Source organism: Erpetoichthys calabaricus, chromosome 14 (assembly GCF_900747795.2).
Source record: "Erpetoichthys calabaricus chromosome 14, fErpCal1.3, whole genome shotgun sequence".
In the NCBI taxonomy this organism is placed as follows: Eukaryota; Metazoa; Chordata; class Cladistia; order Polypteriformes; family Polypteridae; genus Erpetoichthys; species Erpetoichthys calabaricus.
In genome coordinates this window covers 98,338,394-98,364,279 of record NC_041407.2, presented here as the reverse complement: position 1 = coordinate 98,364,279, position 25,886 = coordinate 98,338,394, and the positions used below count along the sequence as shown (strand labels likewise).

The window sequence follows — 25,886 nt, the reverse complement described above, 5'->3', positions numbered from 1 at the left end:
ATGATGACCAAACAAATCCCCAGTTCCTGTCTGCAGAGTTGCACTTGCAGTCGGCAAGCCACTGTCACCTCAGCTGTTTGTCACTGGCAGTTTACAACAAACATTTGAATTTTCCATTGAACAAATCTTTTTGAATTTTTTTTTGTTCCAGGAAACAAATTACAATTTTCCTGTATCCAACAAGTAATAAGAATATGTTAATCAATGCCAGTCTTATATCATTTGTCTTTGAATCTGATGTCTGTGAAGTCAGTCGCCAGTTAGCAACCATAGGTGGGGTTTGACATTTAGGCATGGGGTATCATTCAGGTTTGTTCTGGCATTGAAATAACTGTTTTGATAGCTGGAGTCTTTTTCATTTTTTATTTAATTTGTCAAAAAGGCATTTTTTGTATATTAGATATTTGTGTGTATGGCGAGATTGAGGTTTGCTCTGTGTGTCGCACATTTTGGCTTAAGCTGTGGACACATGCATGTGACTATTGTGGCCATTTTAGTTGCTCATACTGACTACTGAGGATCTGTTTGCTGACAGGAGGAGCTATTCGACGCGTAAAAGAGGAAAATACCATACATAAAGTATGCAATTTGAAGTGAACTCTCTCAAGCTAAATTTGAAACAGTAAACAAATCCATAACTGAAGTAGTACAGAATGTTTCTTTGTTTGAGGGACAGGCGACATGCAATAAAGAGTTCCTTACAGCAGGTTTGATGTAATTATCAGACTCATTCATTGTTAAAATATTTATATTAGCTGTAGCCTGAAAAAAAGCAGCAGCAAAGTACCGTTTTTGGAGATATATTTTAGTAACATAGTACATTTATTGAGGAGGGCAGGTACCCCTTAAACTCCACCCATGTCCTACACCCCCAACCATCCTATACCCCCCCAATCTTGACGATAATGAAGTGTATTTGAGAATGTCATGCTATTTTTGGCCAAAACCTGAATAATTCAGTGCCTGCTAAAAATGAATAAAGCAGCTTCTGGGTGGTAGTCAATAATTCATGTTTCCTTCTGGTCTTTGCCAATCAGATTAATTTTTCTTGTACCAATGTGAAATTCCCACATCTATTTTTTCTTTTTTAGGAATGAAGAGCTCAAGCTCTCACAAGCTGCCTGGATGGAGCAGATGCTGAAATATGAAGCAAAGCATCTGGGTGACTTCCGCAGGATTTACCCCCAAGATGACTCTGACAAGTATACCAAGTTTTTCAAGCACAGCAGCTCTCTTTTCCAGGAGACAGCAGCTTCCAAAGCCAGAGAAGAGTGCTCCAGGTACTTCAAAGGAACAGATTATACATGGCTTGGTGGCCCGTGGCGGTGAAGGGTCTCTGAAAAGGTGACACCTTACCAGTCGCCAGAGACATCCTAAATCTGCTGTGCATTGTATGCATGGTCTTCCGCTTCATCTGCAGGTCATTTGTGTGGATCCCAGTAATCTTCACTTCCTCTTGATCCCACGTCTGAGCTGTGCTGTGAGTGAGCCTGGGGTTTGGAGTTAAGGGTAGTGAGGAATGTGGGTTGAGTCTACAACTGATGAGCAATAGTCAGGAAGAGAATATTAGAGAGAAAGAGACAAAGCAACTATATTTAATATAGTGCCTTTTCTCAGTGAACATCACACCAAGACATGTGAAAAGTATTATTGTTCCCACATTCCTAATATGTCAATCATATAAGACACTATACTGTATGAAATCACAAGGTCACAATTTCAACCCCAGCCACTTTAGTGAGCTGAGATGACATTTACTATGAAGGTCACTACATAAAATGGGTGAGGTGTAAGTTCTATCTGGGACAGTGACATTGTGACTTCCTATAGTGGGCTACTTCGGGCACTTTAGAGCATTGGAAAAATTGTGGTGAGAACAAGCCATTCAGTCCAACAAGTTCATCCATTCTATATAAGAGCAAGTCAAGATCTGAACATTCCTAAAGTCCTACTGTCAATCACACTACTTGGTCATTTACTCCATGTGTCTGAGGTTCTTTGTGTGAAGAAAAACTTTATAACATTTGTGCAAAATCTGGCCTTAACAAGTTTCCAACTGTGTCCCCATATTATTGTTGTGGATATTATTTTAAAGAAACAACTGAAATCTACTGTACTAATCTCTCTATTTATAATAAAAAAATCTTGGGAGACGAGACTTTTTATCCTGCGAAGAGACATGATCTTTTGATGAGAGACACTTTCACGTCCCGCAAGACAAGACTTTGTGCCAAGAGATTTAACCAGACACGGGGCTGGAAATAAATGACAAAGAGTAGATGACAAAGTAGAACGTTGTAAAGAATTCAAAAACGTTGGCACGATACACTTGCAGAGAAGGTTAGAGATAATGGAAGTACGAAAATTCGAATGTCTCAAAAAAAATTATAGTAAATATCGCATCAGCGGAAACAAACAGAAATTATTACTCAGTGAAATAATGGAACAGCAAAAAGAGATCGAATATATTGTTTGGATTTCAACTTTAAGTTGGAGACTTGTAGATTGTCTAATTCGTGTTGCCATCAGGAAAAAGTAGTGTTTCTACCCAATGAAGAGGCATATCCATGAGAATTAAAAGATTGGTTGTTTGGTAAAAGTGAAATCCCGCGAGAGAAAATTTCAAGCCCCGCGAGACAAGACTTTATGCAAAGAGATTTAGAAAACTCCTGCCCACATCTAAAACATTTACAACGATACACCCAGTTCAATCATTTCTCATTTGTGTGAATGCTATTGTCAGACACAGTTCATGAAGAGAGAATGAAATGATATTCACTCACGGGCAGTTATACGTTGCGTTGTCACGATGTAATTCCAAACACGTAATCAAAATTCAATGTGATATTGTCAAAGATAAAAGCGACAAGAGATTGAATATATGGACATAGGTAATATGACAGAAGTATGAAAATATTGTTTGGCTTTAAACTTTAAGTCGGAGACTTGTAGATCATCTTAATTCGTTTTGCTATCAGGGAAAAATAGTGTTTCTTCCCAATGAAGAGGCCTATCCACGAGAATTAAAAGTTTTGTTGTTTGCAAGTGGCAGAGATGCGAAGTTGCTGGCGCATAGGCAAAAGGGGTTTGTCGAGCGATGCCACCTTGTTCCTTTCATAATTTTAAAAACTTCAATCATGTCCCATCTTAACCTCTGTTTACTCAAACTGAGAAGGTCCAATTCCTTCAATCTCTCCTCACAGCTCATACCTCATAGTCCTGAATCAGTCTAGTCATTCTCGTCTGGACTTTCTCTAGCGCTATTATGTCTTTTTTGTAATATGGAGACCAAAATTGCTCATAGCACTCCAGGTGAGGCCTCACTAATGTATTATATAGCCTGACCTCCCTTGACTTGTACTCCACACATCAGGGTGCTACATAACCTAACCTCTTATTGCACTTCTTGATTGCTTCAGCATGTTGTTAATGATGTGTTCAAGTTTAAAGCTTTTGCTATATCTGCTATGTCTGTATATTAGAACAGCTTTACTGTTCCTAATACTCTTCACCTTCTCTTTGACTGTGCTTTAGTTACTATAATAATATAAGAATCCTCTTTGGGTCATCTTTTCCTTTTCTGCAATATTTCTCTCCATCTGCCTTTTAGCCTTCCTAATATCCTTTTCGACTGTTGCCCTCATGCACTCATATTCATACGCCCTACGGTTATCACTAGAGTTATTACAAGTCTTATATGCCTTGAACGGCTGTTTCTTCTCTTTGTAACTTTATTTTTAGCTCCTTATTTACCCCCCACCACCGCCACCCCCCTCCCCCGAACACCAGTTATAGTAATATGGAAATGAATGTAGTTTACCTCTAAAGCACAATGGGCTGGTTCTCTCTGTGAATGTCAGTATACGGCGTAAAATCACTACTTGAAAGTTCAGTTCTTACCACCCGTTCACTGCATGACCCCACTGAGAGTCATGTACAAATGCACTACTAAGGAAAGAGATGTACCTTACCTGTAAATTATATTGGGATGGTCTTTAATAAGAAAGGCACTATATAATTTCACAAGAGTGTCATTTTAATCCCCACCATTAACCATCTGTGTGACTTTATTGCATATCAGTTAAAGTGCCTGGATTGCATTTTATTCAACATGGACACAGATGTACTTAACTTGTAGATTGCAAAGTGACAGTATTCACGTTGAAAGGCTCTATAGATATGGTTGCAAAAAGCAATACACATATGAATGTGTAACCTAAGGTAATTACATTGGCATGGATTTTAATATGAAAGGCACTATAGAGAGCAGCTTGGCTGCCAGCTCATTTCCCATGTCTAACTAACGTTTTGACTCCAATAGGAGCAATAGGAACATGAATGTACTTTATCATAAGGTGGACTTCATGGTGAAAGGCACTGCATGAAATCAATAGTTGCCAATTCAATCTCTAACTGTAGGTCACTTACACTGCTAGGACTCGAAATGTAACAACATGGACATGCATGCCTTACATTTGTAAAATAATTTAGCAAAGTGTTTAATATGAAACAGAACAATATAAAATCACTAGAGTGTCCCTTCATTCTACAGTTGATTAGGTGTGTAATCACGTTGCAACTTACTGAAACTGCCGGAGCTCAATTTGCAGTAATTCTAAAATGTATTAACTTATGTACATCCCATTTGTTTTACTTGTAATATGAAAGGCATTATATACAATCACCAGGCTGCTACTTCACACACTTAACTTCATCTCACTCATCTTTAACAGGTTATCTAAATGTCAGGATTTGAGTTGTGGTTATATACATAAAGGTGTACTTTACCTGTAAGTTTTATTCAGATTCTGTTTCATATGAAAGGAACTATTAAACTGCGGTGGGTTGGCGCCCTGCCCGGGATTGGTTCCTGCCTTGCTCCCTGTGTTGGCTGGGATTGGCTCCAGCAGACCCCCGTGACCCTGTGTTCCGATTCAGCGGGTTGGATAATGGATGGATGGATGGCACTATTAAAACAGCTCCAGGGTGCTGCACCATCGACTGTGAATGCCTACCAAATTTGCTCTGGTTTTGGAAATATGAAAATGGACACACTATTTCTACATAACACATTAAGATGGATTTTCTTATGAAAGGTACTACATAAAATCACAAATGTACAAATTCAGTCCTACAAATGACCTTATAGTGTGTTTATTAATTGATTTCAGAGTTCCGGCTAGTTGTAATATGGAAACAGACAGACCGCATCTATAAAGCACATTGAGAGGCTTTATATTTTGAAAGGAATTACAGAAAAATCACAAAGTGACTGTTCAATCCACCATGAATTAATTATGTAATCTAACTTTGATTTATTTAAAGGCACAGGGCTGCAAATGTTTTAATATGAAATTGGACTTACTTCACTTGTAAATTGCATTTGGATGGCGTTTATTATAAAAGGCACTATATGAAATCAAAAGTTGCAAGGCCAGTTAATTGTGTGATCCCAAATTGAGTTACTTAACTAGCACATATTATATCTGTGAAGTACGAAAATGGATGTACCTCACCCTTAAATTGCTAGTATTAACTGTGAAAGGCACTATATGAAGTCACAACATTGCAAATTCATTCCTCATTTCTGCTTCTGCAGTAAATCATGTAATGTGCTATGTGGTCATCCAGGGTAATAACGGATCAATAACTGAGATGAATGTTGGGGAGCCAACCCAGCTGTCCCCATTTACTTCCAAAAATAAAATAAAACTGCGTTCGATGGCACGATTACAAACACCCTCTGGCATTCTAACAAAACAAACGGTTGTATGACTTTTAGTTATGGCTTGAAGGAACTCCACCTCTCCGGCTCTCTTGTCAAGTGACGTCTCCTTCCGGGCAGCTGGGCTTTGATGGTCAGGGGGCTAGAAAGGGCAAAGTCAGTTGCCCTTACTGGGTGGTTTTTCGGTGTTGTGGGGGCAAATGAAAATGATACGGCAGCAGCACCCCTTCTCGGACTGCAGTGGTATTACATACCAGGGAGGAACCCAGATAATGATCCTCTGATGCACATGTGTGATAGCTAGTATTCCAGTTATAGTTAAATGGACAGTGATGCACTATAGATGAAAAAAAAAAACTTTAGCATGGTGTTTACTAGAAAAGACACGATATGAATATGCTTATAGTATCAATTTACTGTATTTCATGTCATCTAAATAAACACAAATGTATTCATAAGGGGAGAATAATGATGTTCCAGTCTATATTGATGCATATTTGGTGGCAACTCACCACCCAGCCAGCTTGTACTGCCCTTCTCTGATCACACATGGCATGACACTTTGCAGGCAGCAACTGCAAGAGCTCCGCCTGAAGCAGGAGCAGAAGGAGGTCATCCAGAAGACAAAGAAGGCAGAGCTGCAGGGGGAATCGGCGGGTGAGAAAGTCAAACTGCACAAAACGTCCCAAAGGTCCTCAAGGAGCAGCCACAGCCATCCCTCAGGTTCTACTCGGCTGCAGCTTTCGGTGAGTGAGCAAAAGATACATTGATGTGGGCAAAGGGTGCCAAAGAGAGGGGCAGCAAAGGGGAATTTGGGTCAGAACACGGACAACTTGAGGTGCTGCTATAGATGATGCAGGGCAGAGTTAGTGGAGTTTTATCAGCCCATTGCTTTTTTCCAATAACTTGTCACTGAGGAGAACCCTGACATGGTGGCTAACTGACTAATGAACTTAACAGAGAATTAATTCATTATTTTATTTAAAGTGTTACTGACACCATACTATACCCCCTCAATCTCAAACTCAAACAAATCCCGGACAGGGCGCCAGCCCACCGCAGGGCACACATACACACCCACACACCAAGCACACACTAGGGACAATTTAGAATCGCCAATACACCTAACCTGTATGTCTTTGGACCGTGGGAGGAAACTGGAGCACCTGGAGGAAACTCACGCAGACACTGGGAGAACATGCAAACTCCACGCGGGGAGAACCCGGGAAGCAAATCTGGGTCTCCTTACTTCCAGGCAGCAGCGCTACCACTGCGCCACCATGCCGCCTGTGTCATGTTTCATATTCATTTAAATGTGAAGAATCAGACTGGGAACAACAGACTTGTGTTGTCCTCATGCACCATGTTTTCACACCTCCATGTTCACTACCAAGGAAGGCATGTAGAACACACTAGCCAATGCTCATAATCACTTTGTGGACCAGGGACTTCACTTCTGTGAGACTCCAGCCACCGTGTCACTGTACTCAATGGTGATACCTGGTCCCCTGCATCACGAATTCAGTCTTTAAAGGGATACAGCCATTGAGTTCACTGCTGCCATCTAATGGCCAGGTGTAGGTCTTCTGGAATGGCAGCTCCCTGTAGTTCAGCTCCTATTACGTTAAAGAACCCAAGGTACTGATAACATATAGTGGGATTAGTGTCAGTCTAAGTCTTGTGGATCAACTGTTGTCACTCTGAGACTCCTGCACAAAAATAGAGAGGGCTCATAACTGCATTATTTGCCCCATACCAGTTCTTGATGCTTTCTTTAGTCATTGCTTATACCATCCTGCTACTTTGCACATGTGGCATCTCTAATGCATCTATGTTCTGAAGATTATTGATAGATAGATAGATAGATAGATAGATAGATAGATAGATAGATAGATAGATAGATAGATAGATAGATAGATAGATAGATAGATAGATAGATAGATACTTTATTAATCCCAATGGGAAATTCACAACTATTGTACAACTGTATTGAAGCCATCTGAGGAAGTGGAGTAATTCTGTGTCATCAATAATTGCTTTCTTCCCTTTCTCTTTATTTCTGTAAAATGAATCAATTTGATGCACTTTTTGGTTTGAGTTGCCATTTGGAACATATATCATTTTTAACATTGCATACTTTCATTCATTCATTCATTCATTTTCCACTGCTTATCCAAAGCTGGGTCGCGAGGGCAACAGTCTTAGCTTTGAGACCCAAACGTTCATTTCCCCAGCCACACTTGCCAATTCATACTGTGGGATCCCAAGGTGTTTCCAGGCCATCTGTGAGTCACATTGTTCTCAGCGAGCCCTGGATCTTCTCCGAGGTCTCTTCCCAGCTGGTTGCTTCCATAAAAGCTCTACAGGGAAATGTCCAGGAGGCATCTGCATCAGATGCCCGAACCACCTCAATTGGTTCATGCCTGACTGCCAGACCTACCATGGGACCCATTTGGGCAAAGCTCAAAAATGTAACATAGGACTGTCCTCCTGTGGACCCACCACATACAGGAGGAATAGGGGCGGGGTGCAATGTGACCTTGGCGATGGTCAAAGGCAGAAGCCTTGGCAGACTGGAAACCAGACATATTGCATACATTTTATACTGAAATGTATACACTGTACTGTATTTTGCAGATAAGATGAAATGTATACACTTTATAATCATTTACACTGAGATGTGTGCATTTGATGTTGAGCTGCTTACACTGTACACTGAAACACGTCCACTATACACTCTTAAAATAAAGGTCTCAGAGTGGTCCTTCAATGCAATACCATAGGGGAACAATTTTTGGTTCCCAAAAAAGCCATCCACATGAAAGTTCCAGAAAGAACTTTTATGTATTTAGACCAGTGGTCTCAAACTCCAGTACAAGAGGGCTGCAGTGGCTGCAGGTTTTCATTCTAACCCTTTTCTTAATTGGTGTCCAGTTTTTGCTGCTACTTAACTCCTTTTCATTTCATTTTAATGGACTTGTTTTTTAAGATTTGATCCCCTGAATTTCTTTATCATTCCTGTGAATTGCTTCATTTCTTTCCTTAAATGGCACCAAAACAGAAATGAAATATGAAGTGAGTCAACTAACAGAAGGCCAACTAAGTCAGGGCCTCAGACTCCAACCAATTTCACTCTAAACAGTTGAATAATTTGGTGCTGATTCTTGTTGTTAATTAAACTCGTTCTTTAATTCCATGGCTTGTTGCTGCTCTCATTGTGCAATAGCAGACATTTCCGAAATTGTTGATTTTCTCTTTTTTAAGAGCACCGCTCAAATGTTTTGAGGACCTGAGCAGATCAACATTCCTGAGACATTCATTGTTCCTTTATTTTCAGATATTGTATCATGGACACAGTTTGCTGGTCATTTTGTGTCTCATTGTTGTTTGGCTGCTAATTAAGGAAAAAGAAACAATTATGGGGTCTGAGTCTTCAAGAGCAAGTCAATTTAAATGAATTCACAAGAAGTTGATTAGCAGCAAAAACAGGTCACTAATTAAGAAAAGGTTTAGAATGAAAACCTGCAGCCACTGCGGCCCTCCAGGACTGGAGTTTGAGACCACTGATTTAGACCCACATCAGGTGCCAAAAATAGCCATGAGTAGATGGTAACAGATTTATTAGATGCCAGTGGGTTCCTGATTTTAAAATTAATCTTTCTGAATACAATAACACAGCAAGAATTTAACTTTACTCTGTACACTTGACCCTTCTACTGCAGCAGTTTATATATTTCACTAGAGAACATGCATTTTAGTAAGTGATGTGCCAGTATATAGAAAAGAAGCTTCAGTATGGAGTGCATGTGTTTCAGTATTTATTATATGTGTGTCAGTATTGTGTATGTGCTATGAAAAATGGAAAGACAGTGAGACATTTTGGGGCACCCATAGGCAAGCCCCATATAATTGATGTCTCAAAAAAGAGAAATAAAAAGCAGGTTAAAGCATTCTGTTGCGTCTTTTCAAATGGGTGTCTGGATAATGACTGCTAAAGTTGGCTGTTCTTCCAGTTAAGACCGTTTCCACCGGAAGTGATGACAGTGATGGAAAAGCCATTAATCTTCCAGCCTACAGTGGGAGAGAAAGATAAGAGTAGAGTGAATGTCAATCTGTGGAGCGATGGACAATTACCATCACCAGGGACCTTAAACTGTGCCCTATGTGCACACACGTGACAGCGCATATGGTTATATATTGGCCACAACAACAGATGAGCTTCTCCTCTGTTTCTCCTGCTTTTCTTATTCCTTGACACTGCATTATATTCATGCACTTCCTGGGGGGCATTCATTGGTTGTCAGCTCTCATGCACACATAGCCCACCCTTTCATCTAAAGACAAAATTTATTTTGTCGAGGCAAGTCATGGACTAGTTGTGTGAGCCACTGGGTATATCAGACTACACAACCAGCTCAATGGGAGCGCACCCCCTACTGCCACCGACTTGCTTAAACTACATAAATAAAGGATACAATTGTTAATCACTGGAAAAGTTGCATAATGTGGCATAGTCTTTAGACTGACTACCTTATTAAAGCAACATTTAAACCAATCAACAATTTGGTGGGGATTACCAGGTTACTAAGTACTGGTCAGTCATACTTTTTCCACCTTGTGCACCTTTTTCCATGCTCTGTGATTACGTTTGTCTTGGCATTGCCTTGATTTGTTGACTTGACCCTGCCAGCGTCATCTTTTTGGGCCAGTGACACAAAGCCAGCTAAAAATACTATTTTTTTTATGAAGTAATACAAAGAATTTTGTTCTTGCAGAGACAGACATCTACCTCGGCTGGCCAGCCGTCCATTTCATCTACACCTGCTGATGCTCCTGACTTCACAGAGGAAGAGGAGTTGGAACGTCTGAATGGTTTGCTCCGCAGAGAGACACTTCTGAAAGACATGGGTGTAGTTGACAAGGTCTACCAGTTGCTTCAGGGCACCCCTAATGCGACAGGACAGTCAACCAGACATCATGCAGACCTCCTCATGCAGAAACGCAACAAGGATATACTGGTATGAATGGCACTAGAAAAAAAAAATTAAAAATGGGCAAAAGGTTTTGAGTGAAACATAGTTTACCGTGGGTGGTACACATAGCTTTCCATTCACCATTGATTTATTTACACAGTTACAACAAGACTAAGTAGGAAGCTTAAATCAACATGAAAGACATTATGAGAGTCATGAATGCAACATCCATCCATTTGCTAAACCTGCTTTTCCTGGTCAGGGTTTCAGGGAGCCGGGGCCAATCCCATCAGCAACTGGTGCAAGGTGGGGTCCAGCCCAGGAGGAGTCAGCTGTCCGTTGCAGGGTGATGTACACATCGAATGCAAAGAAACGCAAAGTGTGGAAAAGAAGGCAAAGTATGGTCTGTAAAATGCATTTGCTGCCTCCGCTTCCTGTTAGGGGACACCAGTTGACATCAATGAGAACACTGATGGCCAGTTCCGTTTAATCCCCTTGGGATATGTCTATATGAGCGAGTCTGCAAAGCCTCCCTGGCAGATTTGCGCTGGTACTGCCATCTTACAATGATGCTTAAAATGGGCTGGTCTGGCATCCTGTCATTCATTAATAGAAATAATACAGAATTGAGTGCCCCCCCAACCTAAATCCTCATCCAATCTGCTCTCCCCTGCACTCATTCTCATTGAGCCTCGTTCTGTGTGCCTCTCTGTCACCAGCACCCCCTTGCAGGTCCGTCTCCAAAGATTTTGTTTGCTATGAATGTTCAGCCCACATCTTTTAATTCAAAAAGCATTTTTCAGATGATTGAAATTAATTTACAATTATCCTTTTGTGGTTATTCTTCAGAGGGAGGTGACACAATAACATTAGTAATCACCAGTCATTCCTTGTCACAAAATGCATTTTGAATTATTTGTGCCATGTACAGTATGAGCTTGACAAAGTGTTGGCATCACAATATGCTTTTTTGCTTTCTTTCTAGTCTTCCACCCCTTAACCTCATTAACTACAACTGGGGCTTTTGATCCTTATTCTTGAAACGTCACCAATTAATTGATCCATCCATCCATCCATCTTTCTAATCCGCTTTATCCTGAGCAAGGTTATGACATCCGTAATCTACTAAAATTCTAGAGAAGGTTAATCAACACTTTACACTAAGTGTCTGTTATTACAGTGTACTTACACTGCTGTTAATTAGTACATAAATGCATAATTACAGCACAACTAGACATTATTAAAATGTAACTTTAACAAAGAACACATTTATAGTTAGTGCACTTTATTACAATGTACTTATGCTGTAATCACTCAGTAACCTATATCTGGGTAAACAGAGTTTAACTAAGCATATATATCATGTAGTTATTGTATAACTTGAAATACAGAAACAAAGATACATTTCACATTACGTGTCTCTTATTACAATGTACAGGATGGACAGAATAATGGAAATGTCACTTAAAAATTAATTTTGAAGTCTAAGAAATCTTGATTTAGCTGCATAGGTGTGTCCTGTTAGTCTAATGACCAATCAGCAGTCTGTGTCTGCTACCAGAGGTGTCTGACGACTGATACGAGCCCAGATGGGGGGCATTGGCCACAAAAACTACTGAATTACTGTACAGGTCAAGAGGACAGGCTCAGAAATAATGACAGCATTAGCCAAACTGGGACAAAATACATCAGTATAGAGTAGGGGTCCTCAATCACAGTCCTGGAGGGCCGCAGTGGCTGTATGTTTTTGTTCTAACCCAGTCGCTTAATTAGAAAGCAATTCTTGCCAATAATTTAATTTCATGGCTTGTTAGTGCTTTAACTCTACTATGTCAGGTAATTCTCATAATCTAGATTTTCTTCCCCTTTCTAAGTTTATCATCCAAATGATTTGATGGCTAAAATGGATGAGTAATTCTCAGTCCTTCACTTTTTTCTCTTCACTTTCCTTCCAAGTATTTAATTAAACCCAATAGTGCCTGATAAATGCATACAGGTGTAAATGGTAACAAGCTAAATGGAGAACTGCTGTTTTGTCATTTGTATGTTATTGCTAATTAGGAGCCATTAAAACCAAAAATACAACTGTTTAAGACTAAAATAAGCAATAAGGGTTCAAAATCTAAACAAACGAGACATCTAATGTGAAACAGAAGTATTACTTGAGCAGTAAGTGCTTCTTATTAAGCAACTGGGTTGGAGCAAAAACCTGCAGCCACTGTGGCCTCTCCAGGACCGTGATTGAGGACCCCTGGTATAGAGAAAGGTTCTCAAACTCCGGTCCTGGAGGGCCACAGTGGCTGCAGGTTTTCATTCTAACCCTTTTCTTAATCAGAATTAATTGTAATTGACTTGCTTTTGAAGACTCAGATCCCTTAACTGTTTCTCTTTCCTTAATTAGCAGCCAAACAATCATGAGATACAAAAAGAGCCTAACCATAACCAGCAAACTGTGTCCATCATACAGTATCTGAAAATAAAGAAACATGAAGGTCTCAGGAACGCCAATCTGCTCAGGTCCGCAAAACATTCTAACAGAGCTCTTAGAATAGAGAAAATCAACAATTTCAGATATGTCTGCTATTGTGCAATGAGAGCAGCGACAAGCCATGGAATTAAAGAACAAGTTTAATTAACAACAAGAATCAGCTCCTAATTAAGCAACTGGTTGGAGTGAAATTGGTTGGAGTTTGAGGCCCTGACTTAGTTGGTCTTCTGTTGGCTCACTCACTTCACATTTCCTTTCTCTTTGAGTGCCATTTAATGAAGGAAATGAAGCAACTCAGAGGAACAATAAAGAACTTTAGGGAATATCTTAAAAAACAAGTAAATTAAAATTAATACAAAATAAGTTAATTAGCAGCAAAAACAGGTTACTAATAAAGAAAAGGGATAGGATGAAAACCAGCAGCCTCTGCGGCCCTCCAGGACCGAGGTTTGAGAACCCTGGTATAGAGAAACAGTGGCCACAAATTCAAGCTCACCAACAAGGACAGAGAGATACTTTATGAGAAAGTTGTTGAATGCCACAAAAGTACATTCTCAAAAAGTACCTCTGTGACCCAGTCTCAAGGAAAGGTGGACATCATGAGGCCCATATTGTTAAAATTTGTCATGTCTGCCATTCAGAGACACTTAAAGACACAAAGCTCTCAGTAAGGAGCACAAAACCTTCACCCAATGAACTATTGAAAGAAGGAACTCTGGTCTGATGAGCTGTCTCACGCCATATTTCATATACCCAGATGGCTTAATGCTTGTAGAGCCAGAGGAGGTTTCTAATGACAATGTATGTTGCTAATTATGAAGGTCCTGTAATGGTATGGGCAACCCTTTCATTGGACTCATTAGATCTGATGACTGCTCCACATCATTGCATAATGACCAAGAAATTTAAGGCCATTTACAGTACCAGTTGAATCCTATAGTGAAAGCTGGGCGTATTTCTTCTGGAGGAATGATGCACTATCCCTGAACACCCAATCCAGGACTTGTATGATAGCATTTTATGAAAGACTGAAGCAATTCTGGTAGCATAGGGTGGCCATACTCCTTATTAAGCCCATGATGTTAAGATATTCAGCATGGGATATTCAGCACCATATAAATAAAATGTATTATTATTATATTTTAAGTGTTTCTGTTAATTTTCCACCACCTGTACTTGCATCAGAATTGCACTGTAATTACCTGCATAAGTATAATGTAGGTGGATACTGTAGCATCATGTAGTTATTGTTTAACCTGAGTAAAGGCAAGGGAAAATAGACAAATACTAAATTAATAGAGTATGTACAGTGTAGCCAGGCATTATTACGATGTAGTTACTGTGTAACTTGCGTACCAATATACAGTAGCTAAGTACATAATAACATATGAAATGGTATTGAAAAATGTGTACTTTGGTACACTGTAATAAAAGACAATAGAATGTACTTTCTTACACCTGTAGTTAAGTTAAATAAAGAAATCAATCATTCAACAAAATCAGAATTTAAACAGAACACAAATTCAAACCTGAAAGTAAATTATTAAGGAAACGAAAGTCCCAATTCCAAAGTCCCTATTCTCTGAACCATAAAGACAAAATCTAGATCAATACCCAGAAATTCCAAAACAAGCAGTCTGAAAAGGCTATTAAAGTTTAATACAGAAAGTGAGCATAAAAGGAAGCCGAAGAACACATTTTCTGTGGTGAACTAATGCCATGGCAAAGTGGCTGTGACAGCAGGTGTCTTAAATAGTCGTCTCAGATCAATTATACACTTGAGAGTTGTAATTTAATAACAAGTCCAGCCTCTTCAAGTAAATATCATCATAAGTGGTCAGTGACAGGGTAGAAAATAAACACAAAATAAAAAGTTTAGAAGACAAAAGTAAGAGTAAAGGAAGGTTATAAACACAAATAAAAACATACATGGAAAAAGGCACAGATAATATCATAACAGTAGGATTTTGTACACATTTGAGTGGTAACATTTTGCGTGCTGGTCAGACATGTTTGCAAATGTTTCACTATTCTATACATGCAACAATACTACTGTTACTGCTCGATTTTCTTGAATTATGAAGGAAAGGGGACTGTGATGATTTTGTTCATCAGTTTTTTGGTATGTTCTGCCTTTTTTTTAATTACTTTGCATATTATTCTTGAGAATGAGTTGCAAAAATCACTAGTTCACACAAGATTGAGGCCATTTTGTGTGTGCCATTTTTACACCCACTTTTAATAGTGATACATTTATTACTGTGGTGTAGTTATCTAATATTGCACAAAAAAAACAGCAAATCTGTAGAGAATAATTCACAAAATCATTCCTGGCATCAGTTTATGGGTCTTAGATACAAAAACTGTATTTGTATCATAAACTATAACTGGACACTGGTCTGTAAAAATAGTACCATCCTTCACACGAAACATAAAACTAAGGTCTTGAATCTCTGGTCATAAAAGATCCCTGGTCATCTTTTGAAAAGAATAGAGTGTCCCCAGATGTCCTGGCTATATTGTCCACTATGACCTTGTCTGCTCTGGCCCCTTAATTATCCCCAGCCCTTCAATGGCTAACTATCTCTCTAAGCCCTCACCTCTTAATAGCTAATGTGTGGTGAGTGTACTGATGCAAGAACTGAGGCCCTCAGGTTGAAGCTGCACACTGGTTGAAGTGGCTCATCACTGTCTATTTAAAGCAAGGTTTGAAAAGCGCTATATAAATATAACAGTTTATCGATATACAGTACCTATGTCCATTAAATGTAATGCAAGTGAATGTTGTCTGATAAAAAGAACTGTCATTTCAAGAATTTACATGGAATTAGGAGACACCATTAAACAGTCTAAGGCAGGATTCCACTTAAGGTAAGGCAATAGAAAATAAAAATGCCGAGGTAGTATAATTTATATAGATGTGGCAATTGAATAATGTTGTTTTACGTTAATAAATTTAGCTATGTTTTTTGATATTTTTATATTCCATTCTGCATCTTAAATTTACTGCGGTGGGCTGGCGCCCTGCCCAGGGTTTGTTTCCTGGCTTGCGCTCTGTGTTGGCTGGGATTGGCTCCAGCAGACCCCTGTGACCCTGTTGTTAGGATATAGCAGGTTGAATAATGGATGGATGGATGGATCTTAAATTTAAATGTATTAATATTTTCCTGTTTTATAAGCTGAATTACTTAAAAATTAAAATTAATTAATTACAAAGCTGCCCACATATTTTTAACTTATTTGGGAGAATAATATTAGTGATAACTGTAATTTTTATTGAGAATAACATTATAATTAAAATTTTGTATTTTTATCTATAGTAGCTTAAAAATGTACTTGTGAATTTGGCAGAGTAATATTATATGTGAAAATTAATAATTAATAAACTATTTGCCAGATTGGGCTGCACGGTGGTGCAGTGGGTAGCGCTGCTGCCTCACAGTTAGGTGACCCGGGTTCACTTCTCGGGTCCTCCCTGCGTGGAGTTGCATGTTCTTCCCATGTCTGCATGCAGGTACTCTGGTTTCCTCCCACAGTCCAAAGACATGCAGGTTAGGTGCATTGGCGATTCTAAATTGTCCTTGGTGTGTGTGTGTGTGTGTGTGTGTGTGTGTGTGTGTGTGTGTGTGTGCATGCACCCTGCGGTGGGCTGGCGCCCTGCCTGGGGTTTGTTTCCTGTGTTGGCTGGGATTGGCTCCAGCAGACCCCCGTGACCCTGTAGTTAGGATATAGTGGATTGGATAATGGATGGATGGATATTTGCCAGATTTGTATTTAAAATAACAATAATAATAATAATAATAATAAAATTTGTTCATCCATTTATCCATTCAACATACCTGCTTGATCCAATTTTGACTTCTGGGGTGAGCAGCCTGTTTCAATAGCATTGAACAAAAGGAAGGAACCAATCCTAGACTAAGTACACCTGCCCATCAAATTTATCATTATTATTATTATTATTATTTTAACTTGTGACTGCAAACTAGCCTAAAAGTTGTGCACCCTTTTGGTTTTTGCCACCTGAACAGCTTTATGACTTCCTACAATCTTACAATGTAAATGGCTATTTCAGCAAGTTCATGGATTTATAGCGAATAATGATCTTTTTACTGTGTAATTAATTTTGCCAAATAATAATGTCAATTCATTACCTTTTTACAAATGCTATATGCAATCTGTGGTTAATAAATTAATCATGATAATGTTGGCATGGTAGTGTTGACAGTCTTGCAGTTATTTAGGGGTTGTATGTCTCCATTAACTGGATCGTGGTTATCTAGTGGCTTCACTTAAATGGTGCATGCCAGGATCTGAGATGTCTTAAGCATCAAGCAAAGTGAACTAAAAGCCACACAGATGGAGTTTTAAATTATTTATCTGTATTTTCAAAAGATGTGACATTTCAAAGTAATTATTGGATGGAAAATAATCTCTGTTGGCCCAACACACTGGTTTTTAGGCTTTTGGTTTGAGTGCACAGAGATTATGGAGTGAATTGAATTGAACCTCTCCAAGTCACACATTTCAATTGGATCATCATCAACTGAAGAGGAGTCATCAAAAAGCTCCTGTCACACAAGCGCTGACATTCAGGTTGAAGGCCACAGATGCAGGGTTTCATAATACTTATTGTACATTTAACTAAGGTAGGCTAATAAAGAATTAAGTAAATGCTTTACTGATGTAAATATATACTACTTTCATTATCAATGTGGCAGAGCAACATGTTTTTTTCCTGCCGTATATATTTGTTTTATGGCCATTCTAAAGGATTGGTAGCAGTGTCAGGATTTCATAAATGAGTGGGCCTAATGTTATTTTTATTATTGTTAAATATATATTAATTTAAAAAATAAATATGTGTACTGTAAGTATATTTATATGGATGACCATAACATACAGTAGACAGATCATCAGTATTTTTTTCTCATCTACTTTGACCACATTAAAATTATTTTAGGCCCACTTACAAACTTTGAAAATAAACTGTCTACATTTTGATAATACATTTGAGCACCAACTGTCAAATCATATCAAATAATATCTGTTATAATTTGCTTTTCCATCCACTGCAAGCTTCTGCCTTACACCCATTGCTGTTCCTCATATTCCTGAATATGATAAGAATATCTGGAAACAAACTGATAGTTGATAGTTCATGGGAATCTTACACCTAACTATGAAGATGATTTCGATTTTTTCAGCTATAAAATATCATTAAAGGTTATCAACATGTCTATATGTCTATGTTTGCATTCACTTAACCCAATTAAGGATTGCTGAGCCAGTCCCAGTAGGCACCAACCCTGGACACAGCACTAGGCCCTCTCAGGCCACAATTTCTCACTTTAAGAGGTGCCAGCTATTAGCGTGAAAGCATTTGGGATGCATGAGAAAAGCCAGGGTAACAGGAGAAATTTGACTCTAACACACACAACATAACACAAGAATGTATAGACTCTCGATACACAGTGTCCACAATACAGTTTGAACCTGGTGCATTGTTGGTGTGAGGTAGCAAAACTTAACACTGAACCACTCATGTTCGAAATATCAATAAAAATATCTAACTCAGTTATTTGAGCTTGTGGGTAATATGATAAGGGGTGCCTAGAGGATTCCAGCAAGCAATACTTGAAAGGATGAAAACACATTAAATAAGAGAAGAAAAGGTTTTATCCTGTAGAATTTCTTGACTTTGTCAAGATCTTAGAAAAAAAAAACTCTTGATGTTTTCTTTTTTGTTATTATCATTTGTATTAGTTTGGCTCCCTGGGCGACCTCCCCAGAAAGCTGGGATTCCCAAATGAATACCTTCCACAACAACTTGTCATCTCAGCTGCCAACACAACCGCAGCCAAGCCTGTGCTGAACCAAAGACCAGACAGTGGCCTCTGTCTAAACTATGCCCGCTCCCACGTTTTGCAGCGTGCCTGCTATACAGGAGGGCTGCCCAAAGAGCCAGTGTTCGCCAGTTTGGAGGGTTCATCAAAACTGCTAGTGCACAGTGAGTCTGCTGGGACCTTGAAGAGCCAGATTGCACCAGAGGAGATGGACGAGGACCCACTTCATTTGTGGACTGCTGAGCTGAAACGGACAAACACTGGCCAGCGTGTTCCTAGAGCAGGTGACAGTATATCTAGGGGCTAAACCTTGCCTTAGAGTATTAAAAATGTTTTTTTTTCAGAAGCAGGTGTGAAAGAGTGCTTGGGTTATCCATAGTAGGAGCAATAAACTGTAGTCGGATATAACAACTACTGCTTTTCATTGTTGTTTGCTTTAAATAAGCTAGGATGAAAATCTCAAGCCTGTTGATATTAGTTTCCTTGTTAAAGGAGTTCATTATGGTTTTCTCCAGTATCTGTATGACAGAATTAGATATCATAAGATTCTCTCCAAATGAAATACAGTTGTTTGCATTCTCTAATGAAATCAGGATAAATGGTGGGTAAGGTTACAAGAACATGAATTGGACAGTTTTATAATCCAAGCATCTCATGCACTAATTTCGAGGTGAGTGGCTGTCCATTTAAGTTATCTCCTGAAGAGCAGGTTGTATGGGCTTAAACCAATCCACTGGAATCCCAGGGTGAGCTTGCAGGGGTGCCATGAGCCAGATCAGGAAAAAGTTTAAGGAAAAAGGTTAAAATATCATCTCCAGCAATCAAGACTCCTGCCTTTTGTCTCTTCTTTCATTCTTCTCACAGTCAGTGCAAATGTGGGACGTCGTGGCAGGTTTTTCAATTTGGTTTCTGCTCAGTCTGATCAATCCCTCGGCTACAGGATCATGGAATCAACAGAGACTGCAAAGCCGAGTAGCCCATTTAAGAACCCTTCCACCAGCTCAGCACCAGGCCTATTTGTAATCTCTTCGCCAGCGCCTCTTCTAAGAAGACCAGGTTTCATGCATCCTGTGAAGGACATTGGGCGGAGATATGCACATGCAGAGATAGGGAGGTAAGTAGTTTGGGCTGTCATGTTAACATAGTTTTTAGAGATTCATCTTCCATGTCTTTTGATCTCCTCTGGGTGCTCCTGCTAGCATCTGTAGACCATATATGCAAGGCTGGGGTGAGTACAATCTTCCTTTCATTCTCTTTGGTCTCACATTTCAAAGTCCAAGAATGAGATATTGGTTTGTGGAACAAAGTACTATGCATGATGGTTTCTGTGCAAAATATGAAAGTTCATTGTGGCTGTTCTTACCCCAGAATGACAATTATCATGTAAAGCTGAAAGTCAGTCATTAGGCTGACCCAGCCAGGCCTTTCCATTCAAATTGGCCTTATCAGAAATTTGTGGCAAATCTATTTTCAAGTCCTCTGAAATATTTTTTGCTTTTGATTTACTGCCACGTTGTTTCAGTGATCTTATTACATTGCCATTTTGTTTGTTTTTCCATGAGCACTGACATTTTGTGGACAGATTTTCATACATGCTACCATATTGTTTTTATCACCAGCATCAATTGCTATCATGTAACTCTCACTTGGCATGCCATGTAACATCAACATGCTGCAGTTATAAAAGACAGAAAAAAGACAGTGTCTTGCTGTTTAAAAAGGAAAATTTCAAAAAGAGAATTAGTCTTTAAGGAAAGACCACAGTCAGAGACGGCCTTAGGAGTGTGCAAGGTCTAGGGCTAACCAACCCCACGTGGGGCCGGTTACATCAAATGCTGTTACCAGTATGTGTGGACTGTATAAACTTGTGCACAAATTTAATAAAAATAATGCTACCATACACCGGATTTTCTCATTACAGTATTCAGCTAAATTTTTGCAAGATAACACGCGGACTTTATCAAAATGTAATGATATAATCTATTAAAAATGTGCACCACAATCTCTTCCACTCATGGCGTTGACAGCGATACGGTTAAACCAGTAATAAAACATTGCTGCACATTCCACTATCAAACACCTCCTGCACTGTTTCAACTAGGCCTACTGTAGCAAACTGATCCAAAGACTCAACTAAGAAACGATGGTAGGCTCTCCGTACACGAATGAGTCATAAATGACAAGCCATCAGTTGTTCCCAAGTCAAAACAGAAGCCAACCCAGCGACTAATGGGCTATTGCTATTTTAGGAAGGGATTATACGGGCAACCCTTTTCAAGCGATGAGGGTGGACTATGGAATGTTTTCTAAGACGTACATGTACGGAATATGACCTTGAAGAGGGATTTTAAAAGGGTTCCTCTTAGAAGCATCTCAAATATATATATACAGTATACTGGAGAATATAACTTGACAAATCCACTCGAACAGGACATGCAGACCTTAGGCATGGGGCTTTGCCACCCCCAAACGCCGCTCTTGACTGCAGTGATATTGAAGTTGGTCTCCACTGGTCTCTACTACCTAACTACAAGAGGATTTAGATGTCTGTCATTCTCCACAGCAGAATTCTATTTGATTGGATCACTTCTTCTGTCCAGTCATTCTTTATTGATTTCAGACAGCATTTTCATGCCGATGACCAGAGATGCTAGAACCATTGAACCATTTTTAAACACTTACTTTTTGTTTGAATTCTTTTGTGCATTTCTAGCTTTATTTCAAAATGAAATCAACAGTGCATTGTAGTTGAGCGGATGACAGTATCTAAATGCAACGCTAAGACTTTGATCTTCAACTAGGAGGACCATAAACTAGCAGGTATCCAAGTATCATGGCGTCAAAGAGTGAAACATGCTGCATATTGGTCTGACAACCAAGTAAGAATTTCACTTCACCTTAAAATAAATTATGACACTAAAAAGACAGAATCACTCACCATGTCATTTTAATGATGCCTTACACTCCCAAATAAAAACTGCCAAAGGAAGCCCATGAACGGCAGGCTGCTCTAGTAAGGGTTTCATTAGGAGAATGGTAGGTATTGTCCTGGGTATAGGTAGCAGATTGTCTTTTCCATCAATAGAGGAGCCTCAAACTTCGCAGGGCATATCATTTTATTTTATAATCTTCAGACCCAGGCAGTAACATAACTAATAAATGTCTCTACTATCTTTTTCCTCTGTTACTTATGAGCAGATACCATGATCCCTAGTATTTTGTGACTGTTTAAGAAAATCCCTTACCCTTTGTGGTCTTTGGATTATGTCAGTAGTTTACAGTCTTTTTGTAACTCTATTGACGACGTCATTCTGTATTGTCATGTTTTGCATTTACAGATGCTTTCCCATCACTGTTGTGATATTGCGTATCCATCATCCGATGATATATTAGATGCCATGTTACGTATTTAGAGGGAGGTGTTGAGTTCAAAGGAAAGAATCTTAGCAAAAAAAAGAATAAAAGAAGAGTGTATCGATTGATTCTTTGAAAATTGAGTTCTTCCACTAGTTCAATTCAAGACCATCAATTGTCAAATCTTTTCTGGTCATTTATCTGAAAATGGCTACATTGCTTCAAGCTGTGATTATTTTCAAAGCTCTCACATAATAGATACTTCTTTCTATGAAATGACAGAAAAACATGATTGTCTCTCTTTAAGCAATCCTTAGGATATTCTTGTGCTTTCCTCAAGTATTTTATATATTTAATAAGCCTTCCCTCTTAGAAGCAAATTTCAGATGATCAATAAACTTTTCCCTTTCTCCTTAAGCCTCACAACATCTTCAGGTCAAATATGACCCGCTTTTGTGTTTGATATCAGTACAAGCACCCTTAATTTCATCTGTTCAGGGTGCAACTTTGTGGCTTTTCCTACATTTCTCCCAAGTCACAAGTATTTTAATATCCCATAATTTGTACAGTTTATAAAATATTTTACAACATCATGACTTTCAGGTCCGTTTTGGCCCTCCATTGACTTTAATGGATATTGCATTGTGTTTTAGGTAGCTTTTTTGTTCACAAAACAAAAGCATCTTAAACGTCATCCTTTCAGCTTAGAAATGTGAAGGCTTTTGCAAAAAGCAAATAAGTTTTTAAATGTCACACATTTGCTACATAGTTTGAACACTCCTGTTTCATTCTGGTCAGTTTTGACTCACCATATACTTTACTGAATTTTATTCTGCGTTTATGGTACTTTATTTTTTACAGTCCATACAAACCTCCGAAATGTCATCCTTTTTAAAGCAAATGATCAAGTCAAGATGGTCATCAATATAAAATAGTTTTTGGATGGAAAATCACTACATTGAGTCACCACTTGAAGGTATTGTAAGGTTAGAAACCTGCTGAGACGTCACAGACCTTTGAAAGTATTTGCATGTCAAGCAAAGCAACAAAAACCCTCAAATGCTACCTCCATTATTTTTAAAGGCCAAAAAAGGTTGGAAATATATATATATATATAAATAAAAAACTACACAAGTCCAGATCATCATGACACCAATTAGGTGATTAAGAAAGCTGACAAGAGATTTAGAAGGCTTAGTAGGATGTGGGATTACAGCCAAATGTGTGGATATTAGGCAAGAGAGGTTATGGTTAAGCTTTATAATTGACTAGTGAAGCTTCATCTGGACTACTGTGAGTTGTTTTGTTCGAAATTAGAAACAAAACAAGACAAAGTGGCTCTGGTGCAAGTCCAGAGAAGAAGGACTAGGCTGATTCCAGCAAAGAGAAGTATGAGGAATGATTGAAGGAGATGAACCTTCTTAGTTAAATCAAACAGAAATTCGAAAGAGACACGACTGAATTGTCCTAAAATATGATGGATGTTAGTACAGTGGCCCTGTGTTGACTGGGATTGGCTCCAGCAGACCCCCGTGACCCTGTGTTTGGATTCAGCGGGTTGGAAAATGGATCGATGGTTAGTACAGTGGGTCCCACCCGTTACTTTAAAATCAATCATTAAACATGTACACAGATGGAAACTCCCAGGAGAAATTTCACACAAATGTTAGAAGGTTGTTTCTTCACACATACTGTAGAATCATAGATACGTGAAACAACTAGCCAAGTAGTGTGGTAGACAGCAGGACTTTACGGACATTCAGGAATTCAACCTGGTGTAACTTTGAAGAAACTGGTTGAAGGCTGATTAGCCTATTCTCATCAAAATTCTTCTACTGTTCTATCTGATCAAGAACGCTTGCATTGTTTTCCCCACAAAAATACTCCTGCATATATGTAAAATGCCTCTGGATAGCCAATATCATGAGCTTGGTTTAGCATGTGGAATTTACCAGTTAGAATCTAAAACATAAGAAAATCTGCCAAAATTCTCAAGTCCACCCACAAATGTTTTGTTAATATTTGTGGTGATTGCTGGCAGTCTAACACAGACTTAATGTGTGTGTCTCAAATCTGCTGCCAGGCTTTCTGCCTACAGTTCACTCCTGACTTTGTGCCTTACAGATGTCCCTCTCTTGTTTTGTTTTCAAGCTCATGAGGATTTGACAGCTGAAGAACCGAAGATATGTTTGGACCATGAAGACTTGAATTTTTTATATATATATTATTTGTATCACTGATGCTCCAAATATACTTTTGATTGCAAATCATTAGGACTTTCCAGTATTTTATAAAAAAATATATGATTTTAGTTGAAATTATTTGTAAATACCAAAGGACACATATTTATATATAGAAATGTATCCTGTTAAATCTAAAATTGAGCTGAAATAAACCACTGAGTATTACAACTTCCCTGTTTTTTTATGATACAGTTTTTATTAGATATTTTCCAACAGGCATTACAGTCATTATCGCTACTGCCTGACAGCTGCAGATAACGGAGTTTGACATATGACTTGGGTACTGTATGAGTGCGTGTGGAATTCGCATGTTCTCCTCATGTCTATGTCAGCTTACTTCACAAGCTTCTCTCTCATCGACAGACATGCAGTGACAGTGGGAGACTCCAGATTGTTTTGATGCAGTGAGTGGACATGAGGGTACCCTGTAAAGAATTGACGTCCCATCCACCCTGGATTCCTACCGTGTGCTCAATGCTGCTAGTGCAGAATTGTGCTCACAGTGACTTAATAATGGTCAAAATGTGTTCAGAAAATGCATAAACAAGGCAGTTTTGAATTTCTAAGTGGCTCAAAACATAGGCATGTTTTTCCAGACCACAATTTTCACAGTCAAACACTGTTATCTTCTTACTCATTAAACCACAATTCCTCCATTTAAGTTCAAAGGGTTTACAGTTGCTATACGAATATTAGAATCCCTAGTGAAATAAAGTGTACTCCTTAGACAGTGCTGTTTAAAACTTTGTAGTTTCTTATTTTAATTCTTCAAATAGTGTCAATTCTCTTAAAAAAACCCTGCAGAAATAGACAACGCAGACACCCTATTCACAATTTACTACCCGTTGCTAAACATATACGTTTGAGTACTGAAAATTCGCCGAACTCATCACAATGTGCTTTGGGGCACTTGATAAAACACTGTGATTTAATGGGGGGGGGGCTGTCCTAGCTTGTGTAGGATGAGTGGGCAGGACTCACTGGATTTGACGCAGGGACCTGTGGGTTATTAGTTGGGGATGTGGGGATGACTGCCAATCATTTAACCATCAAAAACTGTCAGTAGCATAGACCAGGGTATGGTTTGTCTCAGTAAAATGAAAGCAGTTAACAGTTATAATTCTATCATCTTTAATATTAAATTAAACTTATAACTTTGTTTTTATATTGCATTTTGCTATTACAGTACAATCCCTCTTAACTGGCCACCCCGGGACTGCAGTCACCAGCCCGGTTACCATTTTGGCTGGTTAATCC

General features: G+C 38.9%; 1 protein-coding gene across 2 annotated transcripts in view; it reads left to right on the top strand.

Moving 5' to 3' along the window:
* Positions 1 to 24,797, top strand: part of ttll6 (tubulin tyrosine ligase-like family, member 6) — a 70,596-nt gene extending 45,799 nt beyond the window's left edge. For both annotated transcript variants that reach the window (XM_051918834.1, XM_028819632.2), the window contains 6 exons: positions 1,092 to 1,280; positions 6,294 to 6,471; positions 10,501 to 10,743; positions 18,953 to 19,316; positions 19,897 to 20,146; positions 24,538 to 24,797. In XM_051918834.1, coding sequence (XP_051774794.1) covers positions 1,092 to 1,280; positions 6,294 to 6,471; positions 10,501 to 10,743; positions 18,953 to 19,316; positions 19,897 to 20,146; positions 24,538 to 24,544 — 1,231 coding nt within the window. In that variant the 3' untranslated portion in view covers positions 24,545 to 24,797. The remainder of the gene's footprint in view (positions 1 to 1,091; positions 1,281 to 6,293; positions 6,472 to 10,500; positions 10,744 to 18,952; positions 19,317 to 19,896; positions 20,147 to 24,537) is intronic.
* The last annotated feature ends 1,089 nt before the right edge of the window (positions 24,798 to 25,886 follow it).